The sequence below is a fragment of the Strix aluco genome, chromosome 21, assembly GCF_031877795.1.
Source record: "Strix aluco isolate bStrAlu1 chromosome 21, bStrAlu1.hap1, whole genome shotgun sequence".
Taxonomy (NCBI): Eukaryota; Metazoa; Chordata; class Aves; order Strigiformes; family Strigidae; genus Strix; species Strix aluco.
Window position 1 is genome coordinate 3,510,386 of NC_133951.1, and position 27,844 is coordinate 3,538,229.

Sequence of the window (27,844 nt, forward strand, 5' to 3'; positions counted from 1 at the left end):
GTCCATGCCCAGAAATGGGGACAATATCCCCCTACTTTCACCAGGGATCAGTCATTTAAGGAGAGATGAGGCAGGCAGAAATGGCTGTCTGTAGTGGGGGGCTCTGATGTCTTGTGCTCCCCTTCTTCTGGGGACCGCACTGACACTTGCTGGCAGCAGCAGCCCATCTGCTGTGCTGGGATGTGAGGATGTGGCACAGTTAATGTTGAGGGTCTGGTCCTAGACACTCGGTGAAGTCCCCTTGGTTGAGCATCCCTGCATGAGTGCAAACCTGGGAGAGGGGACCTGGCTCGCCTGGATCCCTGGATGGGAAGGGGGGGCTGCAGCACAGCTCAGACACATGTCTGTGCCTACCATCCCCATGCAGCATGTGCAACGCGTGGGCACGGGGACCCCCGGCTGGCTCACATCACATGTGGGTCAGGGCTTGATGGGCACAAAGTGCAAAGGTAGCTGTAACCAGGGTCTTTAGCCCCACGGTCTGTGACCAGGAGGGGTGGCAATGGCAAAGGAGCCAGCAGGAAAGGACTTGACCGTACATGCAGAGGATGCAGGGACATCCCACTCCATCTTCTGCAGGGAAGGAGTGGTCCCAACATCACAGCATCACATCCCAGCATGTCGCATCTAGTCTCCCAGAGGATTTATGGGTGCTGCGTCCTGGGAACAGCCTGGCAGGCAGAGGTGCACAGGGTGGGTGTTGGGGACTGATCCTGCTGAGAGCAGACCAAGAAACAGCCTGGTGTGGTGATAGGGATCCTGCTACACCCCAGGTTTCTGGGTGCCAGCAGGTGACATCTCCCACTGCTCTGACACCAGCACAGGAAGCTCCATGGCGTGTGCCTGCAGTTCCACACACCCTCTGCTAAAATGCTTTTTCACCCAAATCAGCAGCTCTAAGTGTGTCATTGGAGCTTCAGAGGGTTGTTGCGTCCCTGCAGTGACACGTTCAATGAATCCTTCCTGTCAGGTGATGGGCTTCATCCCTTTTGGTCAGCCTCTGCCCAGAGCGGCGTCACTGCCAGGGCAGGGGCTGGCAGTCTCCTTCCCAGGGGTGCATCGGTTGAGTCTTTGCTCCCCGACTCTTTCTGCTCAGCCAAAGTAATGCCAAGGTCAGATCATCTGGCATAAATCAGCCTGGCCTCGTTAATGTCACTCAAACTCTACCCATGCACCTCGGCTGGGGAGCAGCCTCCATCTCCACAGGCAAGAAACTGTCTAGAAATGCTCTGCACAAAGGCTGAATTTAGTCCTTGATTACAGCACAGGCTCTTGCACCTTCAAAGTCTTCCTCACCATATTGCTGCGTTTGGATTTGTGTCGGGGTGATTGCAGGGCCAGCTGCTGTTGGGAAAGTCCTCATGAAGCTCAGGAGGGAAGGGCAGACAGCACCCCATCTGTTGTGGCCAGGGAGGGAAAATGTGGTCCTGCTGTCTGAACTGCTCCGAACTGGGGCTGATGCTGTCCAGCCCTTCCCGTCCTCAGCCCTGCATCCTTCCTCCTACTTTGGTAGCCCTGGTATCCTCATCCTTGGGCAGCAAAGCAGGCAGAAAGCATTCCCAGTGAAAATGGGTGATTTTCTGCTCATTTAGGTCCCTGTACTGGTTATGGCCAGGCCAAGCAAGAACCAGCAGCTGGTTCCTAGCAGGGACCAGACTGACCCTAGTCTTCCTCACTGGGCTGTTTCTATGTATGTCCTTTCATGCCTCTTCTCATACGACATTTACCTGTCCTCCTGCAGACGGCGTGACTGGACTCTGAATATGCTGGGGATCAGTTTTTGGCATTTTATGTTGTATTTCTTGGGAGACCCAAGCACTCGGAGCAGGCAGGTGGACTATGTATTCAATCTCAGCTCCTCTTTGCTGACAGTGAGGAAATCCAGCACTTTTTAGGCAGACAGGTGAACTGAGAACCGGTTTCTTGGGCAGGAGGAGCTCACGTCACTCTGGCTCTCTTGAGTCCTTTTCTAAATCCGGAAACCAAGCGCTGTCAAGTAGGTTCCATGTTTGGTCACCAGCTCCCCTCCCACGCGCAGGCAGGTAGGATGCGGATGTGGAAAACCACTGACACAATTAGCAGCGGGCTGTGTTTCGCTTTGGCAGGCGGCTTCTCCGAGCCGCGGGGCCGGCGCGCTGGAGGAGCCCGGCGTGCAGCCCCAGCTCTGCTGCTCAGCACAGGTTCTGTGGGTCTCCCACGGCATTGGGGACCTGAGCACTCTTCCCAGCAGGAAATGTCATTTTGGGAACTGTAGGGCCAACCCCCTCAGTGGCTGTGTAACGCTGCTCTACGGTATTTGGTGTTCTTATGCCTGCAAGGGATTAGGAGAATCATTCACTTCCCTTCTGTAGCCAGTGACTGAAGGGGGTGATCTGTAATTTTTGAAACTAGGAGGAGTAATTGATGTTCTTCTCTGGCCCAGGCCCTGGCACACCAGGAGGCACATCCCATTTCTGCCTGTAGAAGTAAAGCCCCGTTAGTCCACAGACAGACATCTGATGTTTGCTGCAGGCTCTCAGGGCTGGGGCATGAAAGCATCCTTCCCTTGCTCCCCACTCTGCACCAGGGGTGCTGAGCACCTCCGGGAAATCATCTGGTGCCTGGCCAGGGGTGGTAGCGTGGGTGCAAGGGGGAGGGCAGGAACAACCTGTGGACAGCACTGCTGCCATCAGTGTGGGTTGTCGAGGGGGAAATGGTTTGCTGACTTTAGTAGGCACTCTCTGCCCTGCTATGCACCCCTGGTGCACCCCAGGGCAGTCACCTCAGAGGAAAGGGCATGTCCATTGTCACAGCTGTATCCACATGCTGCAGAGATGCAATTCCGAGGTTGGTATCAGGCATCAAGTTGAGCAGGAGGAGAGTTGACATCTCCTCCCCACTCCTGGCTCCAGACCAAGCTGCCTGACAGCTGTGCAAGCAGAGGCAGGGTTTGCTATAGTAATCCCCTGGCCTGCAGAAGGATCCCTGTCCTCACCTCCCTTGTCCTCTCCGCTTTTGACCGTGGCTGGGAGCTGCCCCCATGGTGCTGCTGCTCAGCGGGCGGTGGAAATCCGCCTCAGTGGCTCAGTGCCAGGCCTTGTTATCCAGCCTCAGGGCCAGAAATAAAGGCCACACGGGTCTGGGGTGGGTTTTGAAAACTTCGCGTGCTGCAGGAAACCTTTAATGAGCTTCTGAAAGTCACCAAGAGCAGGATGCTCTCGGGGTGTGAGTGGTGCGTGGCAGGGGCATTCCCGCACGTGTCTGACCATCTTCCCCTGCAGTTGCAGAGCTGTTGGGTTTGGTGATGGATATTTACAGATTTAGGATCTACCTGGGTAGAGTTAAGTCCTAAATCTACAAATTAAATAGAGCAAATCCTAAATAGAGCAGACATGAGCACAAGTGTGGGCTGATGGCCTGACTGTGCTTGGAGGGACATGGAGGACTGACAGGACTGTGTTATTGCTGCCTGTGCTGGTTTGGGGACACTGGAGGTGGGCTCTCTGTTATCAGCCATAAATGTGGGTGTTTCAGGGAAATCATAAAATTCAGAATTATGGGCTGTTTTTTTCCATCCCTAAAGGCAAGAAGAGAGGGAAAAACCTGCAGGCTGGAAAAGCCTCAATCTAGAAATGCTGAAAGTGGTGTTGCAGATCACTCAGGCTGTAAATACAGGCAGCACAGTCCTTTGTATGGGAAGATGGGAGAGGGCAACGCACTGGGGGAGACACTGCCTCGCCATGGGCACTGGAGGGGCAGGACCACGAGGTGCTGGAGCCGTGGGCCGGGAGGGACCCAATCGTGGGGCTGATCGCTACAGCTGAGCATTTTGCATAGAAGATGCTGGTGTCTCCTCTGCTCCCCTGTGCCTGCCCCATGCCAGCTCCCCGGCCTGCTTGTAGTCATGTCACAGGCAAACGTCCCTTCCTTCCTCTTCAACTCTTAGGATTAATATTTTTTTTCCTCTTTCTTTGGAGAGAACAATGCTCGAGGGCAAGGGAAGCCGTCCGGCTCCAGGCTGGCTTCCCTCTGCAGTGTAGCTGGCTCCTGAGCTTTCCCTGGGGTTTGTTTCTCTGGAATGCTAGATCAGGATGGCAGCGGATCAGCACACCAAGCATAGAAACCTCATGGAAATTTGGGGTCTTTTTTTTTTTTTTCTTCTTCTGGTTGCACTTTGCATTTCAAACTCAGTTTGACTTAACCTGAACATTTCTTCTTAAATCCTGGAGAGGATGAAGTTCCTGATCCTGCCCTGCTCGGTGATGCTGATGCTCATCCCTGCGGGGCTCCTTGCTGTGGGAGGCTTTGGGAGCCAAGTGTTCAGATGGGTTCAGCTTTAAGCTGAAGCTTTCTCCAGCAAAACACAGCCCCTCAGACATGCTGTGCTCACCCTTAGGGCTCTGCCTCCCTGCCGGACATCCTCCATGCCAGGGTCCCCTGTCCACAGTGTCCTGGTGGCTTTGCACTCCTCTCCAAGTTTCAGGCTGATCCTGATCTCCACCACCAGCCTGAGCCAAGTGTACCCTACTTTTTCTCGCAGGGGAGACACAGGACATAAGGCCATGCCCGTGTGGAGTGAGGAGCAGCTGCGCACTCACCCCATCACTGTAGACGCCCTGCGGCCGCCGTGCCTGCCCTGTGCTGCAGCCTCAGCTTGGCCATGGAGAGCACAGGTGAGTGATGCTGAGCCTCCCGGGGTGCTGGGGCAGGGGATCCCAACAGAATGAACCCACTGGATCCGCTGCCTTCTGCCTCAATTACCCTCCGATAAAATATGTGTCTATCTAAGGAGGATTTGTTGCTGCTGGGCAGACCTTGCTCTTCGCAAGGTGTTGGCAGACCATGCTGGATAGATGGGAAATGAGGCACGAAGCAACTGAGGGGCAGCCAAAAGATTTGCTGCAGAGGGGCACTTCGACAGCACCAGGTCTGGTAACCATTCACATTTGAATTTTAAAGCAGTTTTATGTTTTACTGTATTTTTGGTGTCCACTTTTTTCCCCATGTGTGTTTTATTTTCACACTGTTTCACAAGGTGGTATTGGTCTCCTGGCACCCCGAGGTCAGGATATCACTACTGAAATGTTTTATTTCATTTCTAAGCCACTACTGTTTGTCGCTGGTAGGTTCAGACTGTTTTTAGATCAAAGTGCCTCTTGTTTGTGTTGGAACGAATGCTTTGATGCTCTGCTCCCCATGAAGAAACCTCAGTGTATCATGACTGTAGTCGCTTTGATTTAGAAAAAGAGGACAGTATTTATATCAGTGCTCAGGAAAAACTTCCCCTAGTAATTAAAAACATACACAAATGAAAAGAATAGGAAATTTCCAATAGTCCATTATTGCGTAATTCCCTACTGAAAACCAATGAACATAATAGTGAAATTGAGGCGCTTACAAAATCACTGGAGAGAAAATGAAAAGGAGAGAAAATACAAATTTCCAAGACATTTCCCCAAATGACACTTCCAAAATGAGAAAAATCCTGTTTCAAACGACATTTTTGCACTGTAGTTTCTTCCCGCGTGGGTACGATGGCATGAACTGTGCTGGCAGAGATGGGGCTTCCCGTGTGTACACACACAGAGCAGAGCTTCGCCAGCCCATGTGAATAACTGTGAACCCAAGTGTGTGGCTGTGTTTTCTAACACAGCTTCGACTCAAACCACAGCAGTAAGTACTCCTCTGCAAGAGAAGACTGAATTGAATGAATCCTCCATTCAAAGGTCAGTAAATAGGAGAACTATTTTGGCTATTGGGGTGTACTCAGGAATAGGCTATCCCCAATTTTGCATTTCCCAGTTTCTTTTATGCAGAGATCGTGTCTGTTGCCCCTGTGCCCTGGTCACCATCTCACTGGACCATGGCACTGCAGTCTTGGGCTTGGAGAGGGCACGAGTGGCTTGCCATGTGCCTGGCCACACTGCCTGCCCTGCGAGCTGATGATGAGGAGGCAGCAAGGATGCTGTGAGGAGCAAAGTGCTCCTGCTCTCTGATGTGCTTCACCAGTGGGAACAGTGGCAACTGTGGGGTGCCATGTCTACTCCCCTGTATGATGACCCTGGGCCACCACTAAAAGATGCAGTAGAAGAGCAAAAAATCATCTCTGTTTTTTGCTTCAAACCTATCCTGAGATGGTGCATGGGATGAGGGACCAGATACTCAAAGCTGCCCCATCTCCTGCATGAGCATGTCTTGATGGTCCTCTGGCCACAGGAGAGATGCCCCTGTTGGTCTGACGCTCCACTGAGCTGTAAAATTCCCCCCAGTATTTTCCTGTTTCCCTTCCCTTCCCTTAGCTCCCAAGAGGCCAGCTCCCAAGCCACCTCCCCCGGTCACCATTCCTTGTGAAGCCCAAAGCACCACCTTCTCCACCAACCAGACCCAGCCCAGCTGGCTTTATCTCCTTCCAGAGCCAAGGAAGGAGGTTTGGAGACTGTGGTCCTTGAGCCCATCTCTTAAATAGTGTCACCCTGGCTGCCTCCTCTGTTTCTTGTAGGTAAAGGTGAGTGCCCTCACTGCCCTCCTGCCACCTCTCTGAAGTTAGGGAAGATGGAACTGTGGCAGAAGAGGGTGTGGAGGGAATGAGACAATTCAGGAGCAAAACTGGGCAGGAAATGTGGTAGTAATGACATCAATCCCAAAAGGCAATCCCACGTGGATGAGACAACTCAGACCAGGCAGTATGTGTCTGGAGCTCCCTTAGGACCTGGATAAATTGTTCCTTGCTTGCATCCTTGCCATACAGGCAAGACCTGCTCAGCCACTGCTGGCAATGGTCTGGACCCCACCAGTGAACATGGAGGCAGGAACCTGCCCCAGGAAAGGGCCCTGAGATACAGTTACCACAAATATCCTCCCCTGGATCAGGCCACATTCTGGCTATTCCAGCCTGCAACTTCCTACAGAAGGAGAACATCACCTAATAATACCCAACTTTATATAATGCTTTTTTTTATTACAAAGTGACAAGAATCATTTTGCTGATAGGGAAAGTGTAAGGAGGGACACAAAGACAAGCCATGGTGGAGCAAAGGGACCTTGCAGCTTTCCCAGCAGATACCCCATGTGCTTTCAGGGGTGACTTTTATTTTACATCTGCAATGTGTCAGCGCACATGGCCAGACAGCTGTCATGCACGCTTACTCATGATCACGAGCCCTTGCTCCACGTACGAGTCATACCTCAAACTGTGTCTGAGGTCAATGGGCTTACTTTTGGCTGACAGCAGGACGCAGTTTGGTTTTGACATGTACGAGGCACGTGTGGTGGTTACCACGCAGAAGCAACAACGTCAGACCCCTGCCTGGGGAGCAGAAGTTGCTCGGATCCCATGGCTGGGTGGTTGTACATCAGAGAGAGGCTGCAAGGGGTCACAGGTGGAAGGCAGGAGGTGACATGCCAGGCTGGTGGCTCTGCCTGGGTTTCCCCCATGGGGTGAGCTGCCAGTGTGAACAGCAGACCTTGTTGCAAGAGTGCTCCTTGCGATGGGTGCGGGGTTGAGGCCGAATCCATGCAGTGGCAAGATGCAGAGATGTTTCTGCTCTTTCATGGTTCCAAGCTGTGGTTTAATTTTGTTAGTTCCTATATTTAATGTATGGGGGTTTTTATTGAACAAGGGGAGAGAGGGGCTCTGCAGAGCTCATGCATGAGCAGTCCTCTGCAGGGCTTCTCTACCACCATGTCCCTGCAGGAGCACTTTTCTCTCCACTGTGGCTCCATGGGGTGGCCATTCGCCCCCAGCTCCAGTGGCCCTGGGGAGAGCTCTGCCCTGTTTCCATTGAGGCTCATCCAGGCTTGAAACCTGCTGAGAGCCATCCTGAGGGATGCAGTCCCCATACTCACCCAAACCAGTGTCTTCTCCCCTGGAGTTGTCCCTGGGTGCCAGTCTCCCAGGGGTGCTGGCCTGGCTGCTCATGTCCTCTTTGTCCCCGCAGAGGTGGAGTCAGACATCCTGCGCCGTGTCCGCACACTGCTGCGAGAGCTGGACGGGCACCACCCCGCCTGCCAGTGCGACCGAGGTAAGGCAGACCCCCAGCATGGCTCTTGGGGGTCAGTGCCCGCTGGCCCCCACGCTTCCTTGCTGGGGCATTGCTTGGCCCCAGACCCTCCACCACTCCCCTCTCTGTCGGTGCCAGGGTCAGGGACACAGGGTGACCTCACTTCCCTGATGCTGCTCTGCCCTTTCTAACCTGCTCTCGGAGGTGCTAAATCTCTGGCAAGCTCCTGGTGTCTGCCATGCACCATCCTCAGCAGCTTTCATCCCTGCTCTACGTGGCTGTTACATCCTTTACACCCTTCACTCACCCCGAGGGTCCAGCATTGAGGTGGAACATCAAATGCCAGAGTTTGTGATGCTGTTCCCAGCTCTGACACCGACTCACCACACAGCCCTGTCCAAGCCTCCCTGTCTCTCCCTGTGGGGATGTCGCTTCACCACGCACTGCTCAGCTCCTCGCTAGAGAGTCAGTTGAAATCCCTGTGTTACGGTTTTGGAGCATAAAACTCTAGCTGACCCAGCAACTGAACTGCTACAGCTTTAAGAAACGTAATTAATTTTGAAAAATTAATTTACCTGGAGCACATGGAATATTTTACAGTTAATTAAATTTGATTTTGTCTGGAATAAGCCTTGACATCTGCAGGACTGAGATGCTTTGTGGTCCTTGCTCTGAGTGTGAGCTATCAGCAGCCAGTGTTCAGGTGCTGTGTGCTTGTACCAGCAGGAATCCAAACTCCTCAGGGCAGGTGGTGAAAGCAGGCACTCATAAACAGGGCAACAGAGAGAACAGGACACAAACTTCATTGCCCTGCCTTGCTCTTCTCCAGCCCCCCCTAGTCCTAGGATCTCTAGGACCTTTTGCCAAACGCTTCCCAGTATTAGAGATATGATACATCAGTGCTGCATCCAGAATCAGGGCAGTGGCGTACTTGTCCTTTGCAGAAGGTCAGTGACTGAAGCAAGGGCAGAGGAGCCTCGTTTAGCTCTGGTAATGATGTCAATGCAGCATCCCAGCGGGTGATTTCTGCAGCAACAGTGCTCAGGTCTCCTGATTCCTCTATGAAACACTGCCCCTGATCCACCCCAGCTCTGCTTGGCAACCCAACCTCTTTCTTGGCTTTCACTTCTTAGGGATGCTGCGATGGACCCTGCATAAAAAAATCGACCAGAATCCCAGTAACAGTTCCATCCTGGTCAGGATCCTGGTGAAGGAGCTGGAAAGGGTGAGTGCACTGCAGAGATGTCCCCCGAGTGCTGGGCTTGGCCCCTCTGTGGCATGTGTCCTGCTGTGGGGCCCAGGGGAGCAGAGGGATGGGCACTCAACTCCACTTCCAACAAGTGTTTTTAGAGGCCTTGAGCCTGTCTGGGGACTGTGGCTCATAGCAGAGAGTGAAAAACTCTGTGGGACACCAGGGCAGAGCTGTAACTCATCCCCAGCTGATGGCTTCAGGGACCAGGGTTTGCCCTGAAAGCAATGGTGAGCCATGAGCGGAGCAGGGAACCTCCCCTGGCTCCTCAATGGCGCAGCAGCCAAAGGCAGCCAGCCTTTGCAGTTTGCAAATAGCACAGTGAAAAACACTTCTGACCACCCCCAAATCTCCCTCATCCCACCCGAGCCAGCTGTAGTCACAGGCAGGGTGGAAATTTCTCCTCCATGTCACTTATTTCTGCCCCAGAAGGTGTCAGAGCAGAAACATCTAACACAGTATCCTGTCCTGAGAGCATCTGATGGAAACTTTGCGGTGGGTTTTTTGTTTCATTGATTTGTCTTGTCATTTTCTGGTCTCGTGGAAAACTTCAGCACCCTCAGCATCCTGGTGTGACCTGGTTTGTGGTTTGGTGAGGTGTCATGTGTAGAAGTAGCACCTTTTTTTTCTTACGAGCCTGCCTCATTTTACCCAGCGCCCTCTCATTCCAGTGTAGGGATCAACAGCCCATGTGCCCCCCTTCACCACCTCCTCTCCGCCCTGGTGATGAGTCCCTGCTAGTTGTCCTTTGTGCAGAAACCTCCCTGTACCATTTTCTCTACACCTTTGTTATTTCTCCTTCTGAGCTGGAAGGATGGAGCCACCTTGCTCGTCATTGCTCAACTCCCGTGTCTCCAGTCAGCTGCTGCTCAGTCCGGGGGGGCCAAGCACCCTCTGCAGAGGCTGTCACCTCCCTCTGACAACACTCCGTATCACACACTGAGCCATGCCAGCCCAGCGCAGATGCCCGTGCACACATCACAGTGCTGTGAACATGGAGCAGTTATTCCTAATCTTTGTTTCCTGCCTTTTAAGCAGCTCTGAGGCTACTCGCAGGCTGTCTCTCTCAGGCTGTGGCTGTCAGCGGTGCCTTGGGGAGGGATCTCATCAAGTGGCTTTTGCAAATCCAGACAGACAGGACACCCACATGGCCCTTGGCTATGGATGCAGGGATTCCCCCAGAGGGCTTAGGTCTGCTTTCCTCTGCAATAGCCATGTCAGTCCCTCCCCATTATACCTATTACTGCTCTGCTACTCTTACCTTTCCTTGCCCAGGAGGGGTGTCAGGCCTTCTGGTCTGTAATTCCCTTCATCTCCCTGGGGAGATTTCCACATCACAGGAAATCAGTGTTACTTTTAAAATTTTTTTCATTCCTCTGGTACTGCAGCAGCTCTGAGCAGTCAGTGCTAACCACAGATGATAATTTAGCAATTTCATGTTTGAGATCCTCTGGGGCCCTGGGCAAATATCAGCTGGTCTCAGCAATTCAGTATTATTCATTTTACTGATCCTTTCTAAAGCTTTGCTGCCATCAGTTCCATTTAACTCAGATCCATCAGCACAGCAGCCCTGAAGAAAGGTGCTGGAAATATCTTTGGGCTGGAAATATCTTTCCCAGGTTTATCCAGGGGCATTCCTGTTGCTGGAGTTGTTAGAGCCAGACCAGGCTGCAGGGAGGGGCCAAAACTGTGTCAGCTTGAGCCTCCATCTGGCTTCCCATGGGCCAGGATGGGGATGTAAGAGCATCTCTCCTCCCTGTTCACTCTGGTCCCACACCCACTGGCTTTCCCCAGAGGTTTTGTATTTCCACATGGGTTTTTGCAACAGAAAAGAGCTCCTTAGTGAGCTCAGTTAGAAACTTTTGCTCACCCTCTCCCACAGCTCTTGGTGTGCAAACCATGCTGTCGCAGCAGCTCCTGGAGTTTTCACATCCCTACAGCAACCTCCAGCCCTGTGGTGCAGCAGTGGCCACGGCAGCATGATCCATCCCCCCACACCCCTCCCCAGGGCTTGGCTCACATGATACGCCCACCGTGCAGGACCTGTCTGCTCCAGGGCCATTCTGCCCACCCTGATGGCCTGTGGAGGGATCCCAAACCCCACCTTGAGCCGGGGAGCATCACCCCTAAGCCAGGGTGAATGCCCGTGCTCACCCTGTGTGTCTGAGCTGATGAGAAGACAGAACCCTGCACATCCCGGGGGCTCCCGGGGCTCCCCTGGCTCTGGTCTCTGCTGCTGCCAGTGCTGCTGCCCATCCCAGCATCCTGCCTGTGCTGACTGTGCCTTTTGGTTCCACAGGCGGAGCGAGGTGACTTCAGACATTACATCATCCCCTTGCTGCACACGCTGATGTACACCTTGATAAAGGTAACCCACCACGGGCTTTGCTGGGGCAAGAGCCAGGGAAATCTGAAGCCACAGGAGAGACCACCTGAAGTCACTTAGCACCTATTCCTGTGCTGAAATATCCCAGTACCTGCCCAGCAAAGTCCTGGGACTACCATGGGTGGATTCAACTGTGCATTTCCCAGTGTACTGTTTGATGGCTGAGACACTGTCACCTGTGACACGTATGGGCGTGACACATCCTTCCAGGTGACCCCCTTTTCTGGAGGTGTTTAGATGCCTGATGGTGCAGAAAGCCACAACCTGGCAAAAATTTGTGCCCACAGCGCTTCAGTGGGTATTGCTGGTGGCTCCAAATACATCATAGGGCCTGATTCTGCTTCATATATTGCATTAAAATCCATATTGAATTCGGTGTAGCTCTCTGCCCTTCCACCCTAGGGTCTGTTGTGGGGAGAGCACCGTTGTGGCATCTCCTTATCTGTCCCTTTCTTGCTCCAGGCTCCCTGCATCTCCGACGAGCTCTGTGGCAGAGTGTATGATTTCTGTAAGAAGCTGCTCACCCTGCCCAAGCCTTTCTGCACCATTGGTTTGGACTATGCCATCAGGCTGAAGATGGAAAGGACAGCACCGGGTACGAGGGCTTCTCCTCCCTGCTTGTGAATGGCACGGCAAATGGCTTAGGTCCTCGAGGCAATGGTAGTGGGGATGTTGGGGAATTTCCATACCTAAGCTGGCTTTGCCTAATGCAGCAAGCCATGGCACGGATTTCTGCAGCAGGCTGGCCAAATGCTTGGGGTCTTAGTGATGAATTTGGATGGGAGGATTCCCCTCTCCTGATTTCAGGCTGCTGAGCCTTAGTTACAAGCAGAAAACTGTGGGGTCCTCCTGCTGTCAATGCAGGTACCATAAGAGTCAAGTCCAGCCCATCTAAAGCTGGGTATATATATACCCTCTGTCTATGTGGGACCTGTTGGGTGCTTATGCTCCCAGCCTGGACATCTCCGTAAATTTTGTGGAGGTTTCCTTTTTGTAAAGTGAGGTCTCCATCTGAGATTGAGTTGCAGGCTGTCCAGCATGGGCTTTCCCTCCACTACCTGTGCATCAGGTTTTAGACACTAAAACATCATTAGTTTCTGCAGAGAACAGACCTTTTTAGAAAGCAAGCCAGAGGACGACTCTACTTTCCTTTTTCCCTATGTTGCTCATTAAAGTTCTTGTTAAAGTTTTCTTTAGTAAGAGTCGTTAAAAGCAATCTTTTAAAACAGTGCAAGGTGCAGACACCTTGTGAGGTGAAGGTAAAATATGAGAAACCTGGTGGGAAATTAGAGAGAAAGTGTCATTCTTGGTAGTCTCAGCCCATCACCATCACCCCAACCACTCTATCTGGAGTTCCAAGGTCCAGCTTTATCTCACCTGACTTCTGGTAAAAGAATGATTCAGTGTGGAGAGATGGGGATCTCCAGTGGGGCTTCTCTCTGAGCACCACAAGGTTCACAAGATGACTGCACCTGAGCAATGAGGGGTGGATGTACCTTTCCCACCCCAGAGCTGGGTGAGGGTAAAGTACATCTCTCCTGATTCAGAAACGCGTTGTGCTCTTCATACCCATCCAAATGCTGTCCCCCGATGTGTCCCTGGGGATGGAGGCCGGGAGTAGGGCTCTTCCTCCTGCTTCCGACTCCGCTCCCAAGCTCATAATCCACTAAACAAAGGAAGGGAAATACAGGAAATCGTCCCTGAATAGAAGGGGTTTTCTTTTTATGTAGCATGGCCTATCTTTGTCCTTGACTATTTTTAACTCTGGGCCGGATTCTTGGCTCTTTCACATCATCTCTCCAGCAATGGATGTTTGCCGACTTGGCAGACCCACCATCAGCCTCTACAACCAGGAGCAGCGCTGAGTTGCTCCGGTAAGTTGTGTTGTTATTTCTCATGCTCTGACTCCTGCGTGTTTATCTTCTTGCATTTGCTAGGTATGTTGTACCAAAGAATGGTCATTTCTGAACAAAGTCTCAAAAGCGACCCGTACCCTTATCAGGAAAAGTGAGTAGTGCCTCTTTGAATGTGTTGTTACTTTAATTTCTTTTAGAGTCTCATAGTGAAATCTTTCCTTTTCCTGCACTCTGAATTAATGTCAGATGGAACAGACAATTTGGACATAAACCACGTGGCAGTACGTGGTCTTGGGGGACACAATTTGGTGGCATCCAATGCCTCGCTAAAATGAGCTTTGCATTGGGAGAAGCACGTTCCTCCCACGTGTCCCAATTTATTTCTGTGGTCCTGGGGAGCAGGGAGCTTCCCTTGGTGGGGAGACAGGGCAGAGAAGGTGAATATCAGCAGCAACTCTTTTTCTCTGCATGGGATAATGGAGACGTGAGCTGCTCGGGCCAGCCCTGATGTCAGTAACGGGCAGTCCTCGTCTCATCTCCCTCTTTTCCCACCCTCCTGCCCCACGCAGGATTTTCATCTTTGCTGATCCAGAGCTGCTCTCTGAAGCCATCTGCAACGCGCTGGTCATGGACACGGAGGCAGCTCAGGTCTCCCAGAGCCCTCGGGCTTGCATGTGCTACGTGATCATCCACGCCATGCAGGCGGCCCTGGGTGAGGGCTGTGACATCAGCAGCTTGAAGGCAAGCCTCCAGGTAACTGGCAGCACCGCTGCAGAACCATGTATCGTTTTCCAATGGTCCTGCTCTTGCCGGGCACCTCAGAGCAGGGGAAGGTTTTTTGGCAAGCGGAGAGAATCCCCCCCTGACTACTCACTGCTGGTCTCCATCCCCAGTAGCCCCAGTGTCACTTGCAAGGCTGGGCTACAAGCAGAGCTGGTGTTAACCTAAAAAATTCTTGAAATATAAGAGTTCATGCAGCAGGAATCAGAGATTTTGAATGTTCAGTTTGAGTCTTCAGTTTTGCATAACAAAGCTGGACTCTGGGGCTGAAATGTAGGCTCCTCTGTGAACCGCTGGTCTGGCATAAACATCTCAGTGGAAATGTTTCAACCAATTTTCTTCAAAACCTCCTTCAAGGAACTGTGGGGCCACAGTAAGACAAATGTCTTAGTTCAGAAAGGCAAATGTTCAGAAAGGCAACTTCACAGGGGCTCTCAGAAATTTCCACTCCAAAGGCACCTTTGTGTGTCTGCTGTCCCCATCTCCCAAGGGTCACTTGAGCTGCCAGCTCTGTTGCTGACTCCCTGAGCTTGCGGCAGCTAGGAGCACAGCACCCATCAGCTGCAAAACGGCCAGAAAAAAGCTTTAAGCAGACAGTGCAGGCAACATCTCTCCTCCTCTAGCCTTCCCCGGAGACAGGAGGACATTTGTGTCCTCTGCTGTGACACAACAACTTTTGCAGGACTCATTTGCCCTCTTTCTGCCCCCTCCCGTGGCCCTGTCTGTGAAGCATCTCCTTTTTTCACACCTTGGGGTGTTAATATCTGTTCCTTGACAGGATATGGCCACCAGCGACGTCGAGCACTGGTTCCGGCAAGTGGTGGCAGCAGTTGAGTGTTCAGGAAACGAGGCGAGCGCAGACCGCGGCCGGCACGCAGAGAGGCTGGAGAAGATTTACCGCACTGTCCTCAGCTCCTTGCAAGCAGGTGAGCTCCTGGCCAGCCATGCACGGGGTGTTAAGAGCTGTGGAATTTGGCCCCTGCCTCACTGCTCTGTCCTCACCATTGCCCTCCTACAGCTGTCCATCCCCACTGCCTGTCCACCTCCACTTAGGCAGCATCCATCACTGGGACCAGGGCCTTGCAGCCTGGCTCCTTGCAGTGACCTGATGTCCAGGATGGCAAACTGCACGTGGCAGTGGAAGGCAGTTTTGTCACCTGAGGAAAGGAACTGTGGCCATCTCTGCTGCTAATTCAGCTGTCCTGAGGCCCAGAGATATGCCTCCGTCATTTGCAAAGGTTGCCACAGAGGCAGCCTAGGGGAGGCTGGACAGACTCTCTGGTGCTCTGCTGGTGTAAGATACATCCTGCCATGGCCCAGACCGGGGAGACACTGTGCACCACTCCCTGAAACTTCCTCGTACTGATGTGGTGGATGGTGGTACTGCCACCTCATTCCATTCCTGGCAGCGCTCTGTTACAGCCGGCTGCTATTGGGGCTACATGGACTATAACAAACATCCCCATCCATCACAGCTCCTCACACAAATCTGGGGTAAACCAGAGGGAAATGGGGGTCAAGCTTCCCTCTTTCTGGCCACTCCTGGTGGAAGGTCCCTGAATCCCAGCTCCCTCCCCAGAAAGAGGTGGAGACTGTCCCAGTGCAAGATATGGGGGGGAACAGCCAGTGGTGAACGGAGAGGAGTGGGACCATCTCCTTTTGGTGGCAGTGAGCTATTAAATTGTCTCACTGCTTCTCACAGAGCCATAATGGGTTAAAAATAGCCAGTGATGGTGTGATCAGATGGGCTCCTTTGCATGTCGGCTGAGATCACCAAGGGAGGTCCTGCCACGTGCATTGGAGGCACAGTGCTTTACTTATTCTGCAATCACTCTGCTGTCTGTAGCAAAGCAAGGTCCTTCACTTGCCCATGCCTCATTTTCCCAGTCTTCATTTCTCCCTTCCATCGACAGTGTAGTTACCTTCTTATGGCTCAATTTGTGAGAGCAGAGATCTGTGAATACACCCTCACGTCTGGCCAGAAGGCAGCCAGGGTGGAAGAGCCCTTGGGGCTCAGCATGGGCGATCTCAGCCAGTGTCTGAAGCACCAGTGGGGGTTGAGGCACTTGTGTGGGAAAACTGCTCCTGTGTGTTACAAGCATCCTTGTTTCCCCCAGGTGATGCTCCCGTGGGAGGGCTGCAGGGTACCCCTCTGCCCAACCCCAACATCAGCTTTCACCTCTGGACAGAGGATGACCAGCTCTGTGAGTGCCCTGGGGGCAGGGGGGGCTGTGGCGAGTTCGGATGTTGCCTGAGGCTGGGAAGCCTGTGCAAAACATGTCATTTAGCCCTCATTCTTCAGCAGTGAGTTTCAATACCATCACTCAAGGGCCAAGCTCGTGAAGGCTTGCGCTGACTGCACCAGCTTTCCTTCTTATGGGGTGTCGGAGTCAGATGGGGGGATTAGGCAGGGAGAGGTGTGAAGGAGATGAGGAGAGGACCCCTGTGGGACAGGCTGCAGCAGAATGTGCCCAAAGTACATGATCTGAGTGATACTGAGCTTTCCTCATGGTGTAATGTAAAATGGGACTGAAAGGCTGACTCCTCTTGGACCTGCTGGTGGAGGTATTGGCCTTAGGGTTTGCATGAGAAGAGGGGAGCCAGGGCAGGACTAGGGGCAGCCTGGCTTTGGTTGTGTTTCCCACCTTGAGCTCCCTTCTGCCTGCAGGGAAGGAATTGGTGCTGTTCATCCGCCCGCTGTCGCAGAGCTGCGAGCCTGACTGTCTAAGCCAGGACCTGGACAACTTTGAGATCCAGGACATCATTTCAGACTGCGAGTGCTGTGAGCAGACCCGCTTCTCCGTGCTCTCCACTGACAGTGGCATCGAACGAGACCTGCCTGTGGCAGTTGAGGAGTCCTATGCCCCTTGCAGCGCCGAAACGGAGCAATCCCGGCTCCACAGGAAGGGTGGCATTAAAAAAAAGCTTTCACCGCTGGAAAGCGTCACCTTCCTGCAGGCTGGCTGCAATGGTCCGGGGGTGAAGTCCCCAGCGAAGCTGCAGAGGAGGCCGGGCATCCCCCCGGAGCCTGCAGGCCCGCTCCAGAGGCTGCACACTGCCCGCATCGTGCTGCTGGGGGACGACCGGATCCTGGGGCGCCTGGCCCAAGCCTACCACTCTTTGAGGTAACCAGTGGCCACAGCCTCTTTGGCTCTGGGGGCTTAAGGAAAGGGAGGATGGAGTGGGGGCTTCGCTCTTCAGCCAGCTGAAGCAGCCAAGATGGCTGAGGACTGGTTTGGGCTCCAGCGTTACCTGGGACAGGATGGGACCCAGGTGTTTTGCACCCAAATGCATCTGACTTCACTGGCTGCATGGCATTGTTCGGCTCTGTTGGCCCACATCATGCACACAGTGAGTTTTTCCCTTCTGTCCATGGAATGGGTTAAATGAACAATGAATGAGGCAAGACATTTTCCTATGCGAAAGGGAAAAATCCTAAAGAAAAGCTGTGTTCCAGCTGGTTCTTCCCAGCTGGTTCACCTAGCCTGGGGTGGGTCTGGGTCACAGTGCAGGCAGCAGCCTGGGGAACAGAGCTGGGTGCATACTGGACCACCAGTCCCAGCCAAGAGCCCGTCTGCAGGATGCCCCTTATCCCCGTCATCTCCCCTCTCTCAGTTTGGGAACCTGGGGGCATTACTGCCATCCTGTCACACTGGGCAAAGGAGGCGTGTGAGGAGGGCACATGCTCCTGTTGCAGAGCAGCTGCAGTCTCCTGGCACTGCCCAGCCTTGGCCAAGAGCCATGTTCTTCCACCTTCCCCTTGTGACACGGCTATTTATTTTTCCATTTCAAGGAAACGAGAAACGCGTCGAGTTTTCCTGACTCCCAGGCTGAACCTGCAGTTCTACTACATCCCGGTTGTGACGGGGCAGCCGAACACCTTGGCTGTTATGGTGAGTCTGGGCTCCGCAGCTCTGGGTGCTGCTGACAGCTGCCAGCAACTGATGGTGTTTTTGGAGGAAGAGCAGGAGGGTTTACAGGAATTCACATCCGTTAATGCCTTGTTCCTAGAACAAGGAGGATGGGAGCCAAGACAGGGCAACTGGGCTCAGTCTGCAAACTGGTTTCAGGAATCCATCAGCCCCAAAGACCCTCAGGTTGCTCCAACCACCCTGACGGGTGATAACTCACAGCTTAGAACTGGTATTCAGTTTTGCTTCTATAGGAGGATCCAGGGAGCTTTAGCAAAGGACCGATGCTTTCCTTGCCTCCCAAATGCTTAGGGGAAGTGGTCACCTTTTACTGAGGTCTTTGCCTGCTTGGTCGTGGCCCCAGTTTTAGTTCTGCAAGTCTTGCACTTTGTCTTGGGCACATCTCTTCCCCTCTGACAGCCTCAAGACAGCGATAAATAAACAGTTGCACTTCTCACAATACTTTAGGCTGGCCCAGAGCTGGCTGTGAGTCCTGACAAATGTGCCATTATAAAAATGATTATTTCTTCTTTTTATTCTTCACTTAATTTTTGTTCTTAAGCACCTGCTAAATGAGTGATGCAATAAATGTTTTGCCATCTGCTCTGGACCAAGCAGGGAATGGGGAGGGATGGAGGAACCACTCATGGGGCATTCATGCCCCAGCTCCCTCTGCCTCCTCTGTGGCTCCTGGTATTTTGAACCATGATCATGCTCAGAGCTGTGTGTTTCTCCCGCAGGACCACACTGCCGCTGACCAAGACGAGCTCTGCGAGGTGGCCGGGTACCTTGGCAGAGTCGACCCATGGTACAAGAGCAACATCAACACGCTGTGCCACATGATTCCCAAGCTGGCCACCATGGTATGAGGGGAACCTTCCCACCTCCCCAGCCTGGCCCATTTCCCAAACACATCTGCCGTACCTGAGGACCAGCTCGTGCCCTGCAGGGCTCCTCCATGCCCCAGACAGAGGCTTTCTGCCTGCAAACCTGCCCCAGGGCCCAGCAGCTGGGAAGGTGCACGTGGCTGATGCTACCCCAGCCCACAAGACCCATTTGCTTCGATGGGTTTTTTTGGCCAAGGGACAGGAAGTGGCAGATTGTAAGAAAGAAAATGTAAATGAGGCATTTGCTGAAATACCCCCAACTCGTTTCCTGGCACTTTGAGCCACCATCGATACCCTACAAAAAAGGCTGGTGGGTGGGCGCAAGCCTTCACTTCTCCCATTCACTTTGACTAGTTATGGCAAAGCAGCTCAGTGCTGCCCTGGGTGACAGCTCATTGCTCATTATTTATCTAGGAAGGCGTGAGGGTTTGTGGCAGTATTTTTGAGAAGTGACTGTGGCTGATCAGTAATGTGATTTGCCTCCCCAGCCTTCCTCTCCCAGCAAACATCTTGTGACTGACCTGTTCATCACTGACGTGATCGCTTACTACGTTCGCATGGGCATCCAGCCTGTCTGCTTCCAGGTCTATGCTGTGAAGGTGGGTGCCACATCTCCTGTGCCTTAACGTGGCCCTGCAAGGGCTTGCAGAGCCTCACTGTTGGCAGAGCTGTGTGAAGTCAGTAGGGTCTGGGGGCTTTCAGCAGGTCTGAGCCTGGATCTCTGTGCTCTCCAGCCTGTCCCCTCCTTGCCAGGCTCCCAGATCTAGCGACTCCATGTAGACAGCTCAGCCCGGGTCAGTGATCCCGGGAAGGCTATTTCAGGACCACATAGGTCAGCAAAGTGAGCCTTGAAATTACCCGGTAAGGACAGAGATCTCCTGCTCCACTGGATTTGTGTTTGCTCAGGAGCTCTGGCACCTCCTGCTGCTTTAGATGTTATGAGCAAACAGGAGTTTTCTGAGTGGCTTTGCCAAAACTTTCCTGTACCTTGCAGGGGCTTTGCAGGGCTTCCTGAAACATCATTTTATTTATTTCCTGCCAGCTTTTCTCTGAAATGGTATCAGAGTGAGACCTGGCATTTGATATGAGAGCAAAGAACTACTGTATTTGGTCATGTAACATCAACCCCCCATCTGCTGCTCAGGCAGTTTTCCCCTTCAAAGCTTAGGGTGGCACTGATGCACATGCCTCCTTTTAATCTACCCGTAGCCAGTGTGGTAACCTATTGCAGCAAAGGAGCAGCCATTACACGAGCAAACTGGTATGTGGCTTGCAAGGAGCTGGAAGAGCTTTGGTAATCACCAGTAGAGCATCACCAGGACTTGAACTAATAACATGTAGCTTGTAAACACTTGGAGCACCTGGTTCTCAGCTTGTGCGGCTGGGGATTTTGATTTTTTGGTAAATTTTTATTCCACTCATTTCTCCTCCAAGACAAAAATCAAAAGCAAACGAGAGTGGGTGACTCAGGCAGGGTAAGAGGAACTGACTCCAGATGTGGTTTTCAGATAGAGGCACCTAGCCTACACTGTTGTCATACAGGGTGTGATGCTGCTTCATCTGGAAACACTAAGCCTGTTTTGCCTTTTTGGTTAAGACCACACTGTTCCTCTTTGGCTGCAGACAGGTTTCCTGGAAGTGAGGGTCAAGTCCCACAGCAGTTGGACATAGGGCTAAGGAGTAGCTAGGAGAGGTTCTCCAAGACCTTATCTTCACATTTTGCACAAAACAAGCTCGTGAAAAGAAAGTAAGCAATAGGTTTGAAGTGACTAGATGATTTAGGTATATCAGATAGAAATGAAGTGCCTCCAAGCTAAGCCAGTATCTACAGTCAGGCGGGGGAAGCTGCTCCCCTTGACCTGGGTTGCCTGTGGGTGGTGGCTGGGAACAGACTGATGTGTGGGGGCGCAGTGACACCCAGTGGCAGGGGACACTGCCCGTGGCTCTGCTGGCCGCGTCCACCAGCCTCCTGGCAAGGCTCGCCACGCTCCTGGGCTTCTGAAAGCAGAGCAAAAGCAGTTCTCCATCCCATAGGTTCTCTGGCTGCCACGATGAGGTCATAGATTCCCTTTGAGGATGTCACACCCGGGTGCTCTGGGAGAACCTTTTGATGTCACAAGCCCAGTGTGATGCCACAGGGTGACTGAGGAGGAGCTGATCTTAGAGATTTTCCTCTCTTTCAGATTTTCTTCAATGACCCGGCGCAGGAGCCGGCCGAGGATGTGTTCCTCATGGAGATGCGCACCCAGGTGCAGGAGAGCATCTCCTACAGAGGTGTGTGCGTTCCCCCATGTAGAGTCCTGCAGCAGGGGCTGCCACCCTGGGCAGGGCTCCTGCCAGCCCCAGTTCCCATTCGCCCCATCCCTCAGCCTGCAGCACTCAAGGCCATGCCATGGGGCAATAGCCCTTGTTCCCTGATGAGCAGGAGAATTCCCTAAATGTCTCCATCTGCCTCCTGGGAGCATGACACCAGGCTAAATGAGAGAGACCTTGTGGTCACTGGCTCCTGGTCTCAACCAGGTTTTGTAGATTGTGCCTTTGGTTGGCTCCAGGACCCTTTGAAGTTGGACCAGTTTTGTTGAGGAAACAAGCTGGGCTTTACAGCCACCGCCTTTGCCAAATGTATTCCCTATCAGAAATTCAGCTTTTGCCAGTGATGGGACAAGGGTGCTTGAAGGCTGGACCATTACAGAGATCACATCCAGCCCTTCCATCATGACACCCCGGTGTCTGATCCAATGGATGTTTGCCATTGTGGTTGGGCACAGACCCTCGAGTGAGTCCATCTCACTGGACCTGTTGAGTGCACAGAGCCTCAGCTCCCGTAGGCAAGGACAGAAGGGCCAGGGTGCCAGGCCACAGCTGCTGTGTGACAGCGGGGGTGGCTCGTCCCATGGGAAGTTCCCTCTCTGCTGAACACAAACAGGTAGGATGAGTGAAACCTCAATCCTACCTGGTTGCCTCCTTGCAGAGTTAAGCATGACCAAGAAGAAAACGACCCTGGATGGCCCTGGCATAGATCTCACAGTAACATACAGAAAGGTAAGTGGGGCTCTTGGCAGCCCAAAATGTCTCTGCTCAGAGGGATCCCCAGCATGGCACAGATCTCCTAGAAGGAGTGCTCTGGCCCTCCTTCTTTCCTCTGGAATTGCATTCCAGGAGAGGACAGAGAGCTTTAGAAGCCTGTTAGCTAACCTTTCATTTGTGAAAAACTGCCCCCAGACCTCTCCATGTCTGACCTCTCTGCCAGGGTGAATTAACAGAGCCTTTCCTGCAGGTTGTGGTGAGCAACCGGGTGAAGGAGCTGGCTATGACCCTGCGCTCCACAGGTCTGGTGATGAAAGCCATCCCTGCCAATGAGGCTGAAGGTGGGTTCTTCTTGCTTGGACCCATGCAAAGAGGGTTTGCTGTGTTTTCTGGAGCTCGATAGAGCAAATCTGACCATGGTGCTTAATACCAATTGTGCCTGGGCTGTGGGGGTTGAATCAGTGACATGCATATATTGGTGTCACCACAGTCTGTGGTTGTGCATTTTCTCATGAATGACGTGCCTGGGGCTCCCTGTAATGTAGGATTCAGCATAACCATAATCTAGGCTTGGCAGCATCTTCCTCTTGCTGCAGCCTTCCTTCTTCACCTTGCCCTTAGCACAGCCTTGAGGTTTCCACTCTGAGCATGATCCCATCCAAACCCTTAGCCCATGGAGCTTGCTAGAGTCCTCCTTTTCTGCTGTCCTATGTATCCCACAGACCTCTGGCAGTGCTCCCAAATGTGGGATCTGGCACCAGCCCCACTCAAAGCTGAGCCGAGACCGTGCCAGGCTAACATGCTGTTTCTGTTGCAGACCTGATGTGTCTGAATGTGAACATCACTGAAGTGGTTAGGATCAACAACTTGTCAGGACGATCATTCTCAGTAAGTAGCTGTGGATGCTCATGGCCCTGGAGGGGTCAGCCAATGCATGAAAATCCCTTATGACAACGGTGAAAGGAGAAACACTGTGGGGAGGAGAAGGCTTTACAGCTGCCCTGCTCAGAGAGTGTTTTGCAATTACTTTCCATGGAAAAGTCTAGATTTTTGAGCCAAAGCCCCAAATGCCATCCCTGCTGGTCAATCCCACACTGAATCTTGTCTCAGGAGACCCTGAAGGACTGAGCTGCTGCTTCTGCGAGCCCAGGGACAAGGTAGAGAAATAAAGCTTAGCCCCAGTCATCATGGTTCCACTTGGATACAGGAGAGAGGCTGTAGTTTTGCAATCAACCGCATTAGCTCCACACCTCCAGCTGCAGTGCCCTCCCCAGACGCCATGTGTTAATTCCCACAGAGCTCATGAGAATAGAGGCCATGGGAGAAATATTTTAACAAATCATAAACAAGAAGCAGGAACTTCAATGAATCTAATTACCAACTCAGAAAGATGGATATGCCAGAGATGGGACTGAAAACTTGGGCTCCTGTCCTTTTCGTTTTACATGTAGACTTTTGTTCAAGTAGAGCCCAGAGGACATGCTGCCCCGTGGGAATGTATCACTGCAGTTTGGGTGGCATTAAGTAGTGTTGCACCTTGGTCATTTGGGTCCTGGAGCCTCCAGTCTCTCACCTGGTATTTTTAGCTAGGTAGCACACTTTTTCTTATTTTCACCTGGCTTTTGGAAACACCGAGGTGCTGCAGCCCAAGCTGCTCACCAAGATACATCACGGCCCTGGAGAACAGACCATGCCCCTCATAAGGCATCCCAAACCTTTCAACCTGTGCAAGCATTGCTGGTTTGGAAAGTTTGCCCTTGCAAAATTTGACCAGGTTGTGATTACAGGAAGAGGACAAGAGAGACAGTTCCCTCCTTAAAGAAGTCCCCTTGTGTCACATCTGAGGTTTAAAAAAAAAAAAAGAGAAATGTCATCATTTGTCCCTTTCATACCCAGTATGCACACATCACCCATCACCGTGCAGCCAAGAGAAGGGAAGTGAGATGCTCACTGGGCTCTTCCTCCTCTCTCAATCCAGGCCGTGGCAAACAAGTTGAAAACACGCAATATCAAAATCAGGAGCACAGAACAGAGGCCCTTCACAGTGTGTCTGGACAAAGACAGCAGAAGAGCCTACAGGAACGTGATCAGGTGAGAATGCCACGCGTGCCAGGCTCTGCGCATCTTGCCAGTGAACTTGCATCCCTCCCTGGAAGGGCTCCCAGGGTGGCAGAGCTGTTTCCCAGGAAGTCCCAGTCCTGATCCTCATACATGACAAAACACCCACGGGCAAGTACATTGCTCCTCCAGGAGAAGCAGGGCAGAGTGATGCTCTCCCACCTTTGTCGTTTTGGGTGATGGTGTGAGAAACAAATGGTTCTTCCATTTCAAGTGAGGTGCTGTCATTAAGACAGCAGAAGGATAGGTACCTCCAGGGTCAAACTGAGGTCTTAGATGTCCTTAATTATATCGTGGAGCTGCTGCTCTTTCCATTGACTGCATTCCTCACCAGGGTATCTCAAACATATGAAGGTAGGGTGAGAGAATTCAGCCCGGTGAACGTAGCAAGGATCAATGTGACTGTAGTAGTTGTGACATACGATGTGTTGGAAGCAAACAGAGAGGTGGTTCAAGGTCCATGGGCCATGTGGAACATACATAAAATGTGAATTTCTGAGAATAGAACTGAGCCAGGCTAAGGACACTTGTTTTGTGGTCAAATGCTAATACACATCAGTCAAATGTTTCCAGCCAAAACCAGTTGAAAAGGCATAAAAGCACTTATACATCTCATGACAGCCTTCCCTCAGCAGTTAGTGGAGAGACCTGTTGTTTAATCTAGAATCAATTCTGGTCCTCAAGGGCAGATTTGCACATGCAGTAAATACGTTTTTGTGCTTTTGCAGTGTGGAAGTGTCTCCTTGCCTAGAGCCCAGCTACTGCCTGCAAAAGACAAGGACAATGAAATTCAACCTGCATGAAACAGAAGATGTGGGGCTTGTGAAATACATGCCCAAATCTCTGCTGTTGCCTATCAACACATTTGCAGGTGTCATCCAATGAAGAAAATGAGAAAAAGCTGGTGTGAGAGATGTGACATTGGGTCATCACAGAGGAGATGGAAAAAGAAAGCACACTAAAAGCCACCAACACTGATTTTACAACGGTAGTGGTGTAAAAAGCTGCAACAGCAGAGATGGATAGGGCTCAGGGAGGACAGCCGTGCGCTGCTGAATGACGGCGATGGCCACAGCGAACACCCCCTGCCAAGGGGCGGAGCGTTGCTGAAGAACTGAATTTTAATGTTTTGCACAAGTCAGGGAAAAACCTTTGATCTTCTTTGTTTCAGGAAGACTGGGGAAAATACAGCTGAGGTGATGGTGCTTGCTGTGCTTGTGGATCACAAACCAGTTGCTACCAGTAATATTTATCATGGTGATGTCTCACAGCCCAGCAGGGGATCGGGGCTTGTTGCACAGGGTTCTGCACAGCAAACTCTTCATTCTGGCACAGTGATGTATTTGGGCAAACCAGAAATTATTCCCCTGACTGATTTAGGAAACCTCACTGTAAGCCTGACCACAACTGGGAGAGTGTGTGTGTTTAATGCAGCTTCTAGGGAAGTCAGTGGAAAACCTGCTGTTGTTTCAAAGGGGCCACACAAAGCAACAATGAATGGTGTGAACCAGGGACTTGGGAAATGTAGTGCAATATTTAGCAGTGATGAACAGGCCTAGGCAGCGCTGTGGGGTATGCTCAGCTGTGAGTGGTATAGGTCTGCTTGAAGGAGAAACTTTCACTGAGCAGACAATGGAGGCTGCACAACAGCTCTTTGACATCTGAGCTGTACCTTGGAGTCCACCTGGGATTTCACTGCGCCTTTGCTGCACAACCTCTCTGCATCTGGTCTGGAGCCTCACAAGCAGCAGTTGCGTTCCTCCAGTTGTACACCCCAGGAACAACCACCTACAACCCCAGCAGCAGTGGACCTCCTCCGCCAGGTCACCCAGCAATATCTCTGCGTCCCAGTCTGCCTCGCAGTCCTGATTTGGTCTGTGCCTGCTGTGCGGGTAAGAGGTGTAGGAGAGTGGAGTGCTGCTCCTGGGATTGATGATGGGCAGGATGCCTGCAAGACTCCTCCGTTCCTTTCATCTGCTGCTACCATGATGTAGAAACCCTCCCCTGGTTTGCAGATGGGCCAGGCTGAGCTCCTGCTTCCACCCAGGCTCAGACTAGCGTGGTGTTAAGGATGATCGTGTAGGAGGACCCTGTCTTCATTCCAGTTTGTGGCTGACTGAAAGAATGGAAAAAACAGTGTGTATTTATTGACTTTCTGAATGTGATCTGTGGTTTCTGGAGTGTTTCTGGGGAGTCTTCCCCAAATTCATGTTGGAGGGGATTTGGGGGCATTCCTTCTATGACACTATAGTGTTTTCATTCTCTTGGCTCCCAGATAACTTGTTAGCTGGGTTGCCTTCACTCAGGGGTGCTTGCTTGGATCAGCAGTCCAAAGAAAGTGTCCTTTAGCTTTGTGTATGTGCATGACAGCTATTCCCAGTCATCTCTGGCTGTCACTGATGGGGAGTCCCTGGAGCCAGCTCTGTGCTACAGGGTGATGCTGACCCAGCTGCAGGGGCACTGGCAAACCCCTGTGTTAGCCCCAATGGCTGAGGACAAATCCCCCCACTCTGTCCTGTTTGTGCCAGGTCTGCCCAGCCCTGGGGAGCTGCACCTTTGGAAGGTCATTTCTGTTTAACCACGACAGCTGGAACAAGGACTCCACCTCCGGGTATCCCAGCCTAGGGTACTGGAGAGGAGTTTCCCCTCTGCAGAACTGCTCGGAGCTTGTGGGTTGTCTTGGCTGGTTAGGCCCCATGGAAATCTTCCTTGCATTTCTTGCCACGTGCACAAGGCTTTAGGGGTTCAACCCTCAGACTTCCCTGGTCCCTCTCTTTGCCAACAAGCACAGCACTGCCGTGTTCCTGCTTCTGTCCTGCATTATCACCTGGCAGAGCAGGCATTGTTGCTTCCTGTTCCCAAGCTAAAGGTTTGTTCACTCCCACTTTGAATGTACCATGGCAGTCTGAAACAACCGCTGAAATACACTACTGGGGGCACAGCACCTCTAGAGCTGTCGGCGGGTGATGGGTTATTTAGCAGTATAAAAATGCCTCCAGGTCCCAAGAAATATTTATTCCCAAACCAGCACCAACAGTTGAAAGATCATGTTGGGCAACAGCAACATGACCATTTCCTAAGGAAGCGACCTTGAAATGCTGGCAGATGTAGCCTCTCGCTCCCAGCTGAGCCAAGCCTTAATGTCCCCCAGAGAAGTGACAAGGCTGCAAGATCTCAGCCTTCAGCTCTTCAGTACTGTTTTCCACCACACAAGTCAAAAATTGTTGATGCCCACCAATGCCAGATTTAGGCAGCAAATATTTCAGTCCTGAAGGAAACTGAAGTTAGACACGAGGTTCAGAAACAAGTCAGGAAATGCCTGTTTGCACCAGCTGTTTTCCTCTGTGAGCTGCTGCACAGGGTAACACAGGGTTTAAGGGGTGACCAGCGGTTCTTCACACCTCTGCCTCCTTGGGTCTTCACTGGGGGTTTCACGTACCCCGGCACACAAGGCAAATGCTTACAAAGCCAAGAGACCATGTGCTGGGTTGGAGCATGGTCTGCAGTGTCCAGAGTTTACTCTGTACAGTTGTAAATGATGTAGATGGATTATAAGTTATTTGTATAGGTGTCAGAGCTGATCTGTATCAGAAGGTGCAATGCTTTTAATGCCAATTAAAAAAAAAAAAACCCAAACAAAACCAGCATAAA

General features: G+C 52.0%; 1 protein-coding gene across 4 annotated transcripts in view; it reads left to right on the forward strand.

The window, feature by feature from the left end:
- The window catches only part of PIK3R6 (phosphoinositide-3-kinase regulatory subunit 6), a 37,013-nt gene extending 9,169 nt beyond the window's left edge, over window positions 1-27,844 (forward strand). For 2 of the 4 annotated variants that reach the window (XM_074847484.1, XM_074847485.1), the window contains exons 2-20: window positions 4,520-4,652; window positions 7,917-8,000; window positions 9,113-9,204; window positions 11,528-11,596; window positions 12,077-12,209; window positions 13,552-13,621; window positions 14,040-14,223; window positions 15,029-15,176; window positions 16,368-16,454; window positions 16,919-17,375; window positions 18,044-18,143; window positions 18,902-19,024; window positions 19,537-19,647; window positions 21,232-21,322; window positions 22,020-22,090; window positions 22,326-22,416; window positions 22,893-22,963; window positions 24,054-24,166; window positions 24,922-27,844. In XM_074847484.1, coding sequence (XP_074703585.1) covers window positions 4,640-4,652; window positions 7,917-8,000; window positions 9,113-9,204; window positions 11,528-11,596; window positions 12,077-12,209; window positions 13,552-13,621; window positions 14,040-14,223; window positions 15,029-15,176; window positions 16,368-16,454; window positions 16,919-17,375; window positions 18,044-18,143; window positions 18,902-19,024; window positions 19,537-19,647; window positions 21,232-21,322; window positions 22,020-22,090; window positions 22,326-22,416; window positions 22,893-22,963; window positions 24,054-24,166; window positions 24,922-25,078 — 2,265 coding nt within the window. In that variant the 5' untranslated portion in view covers window positions 4,520-4,639 and the 3' untranslated portion in view covers window positions 25,079-27,844. Of the gene's footprint in view, window positions 1-4,519; window positions 4,653-4,874; window positions 4,907-7,916; window positions 8,001-9,112; window positions 9,205-11,527; window positions 11,597-12,076; window positions 12,210-13,551; window positions 13,622-14,039; window positions 14,224-15,028; window positions 15,177-16,367; window positions 16,455-16,918; window positions 17,376-18,043; window positions 18,144-18,901; window positions 19,025-19,536; window positions 19,648-21,231; window positions 21,323-22,019; window positions 22,091-22,325; window positions 22,417-22,892; window positions 22,964-24,053; window positions 24,167-24,921 lie in introns of those variants that run through there. The other 2 variants (XM_074847487.1, XM_074847486.1) reach the window with 2 other exon arrangements.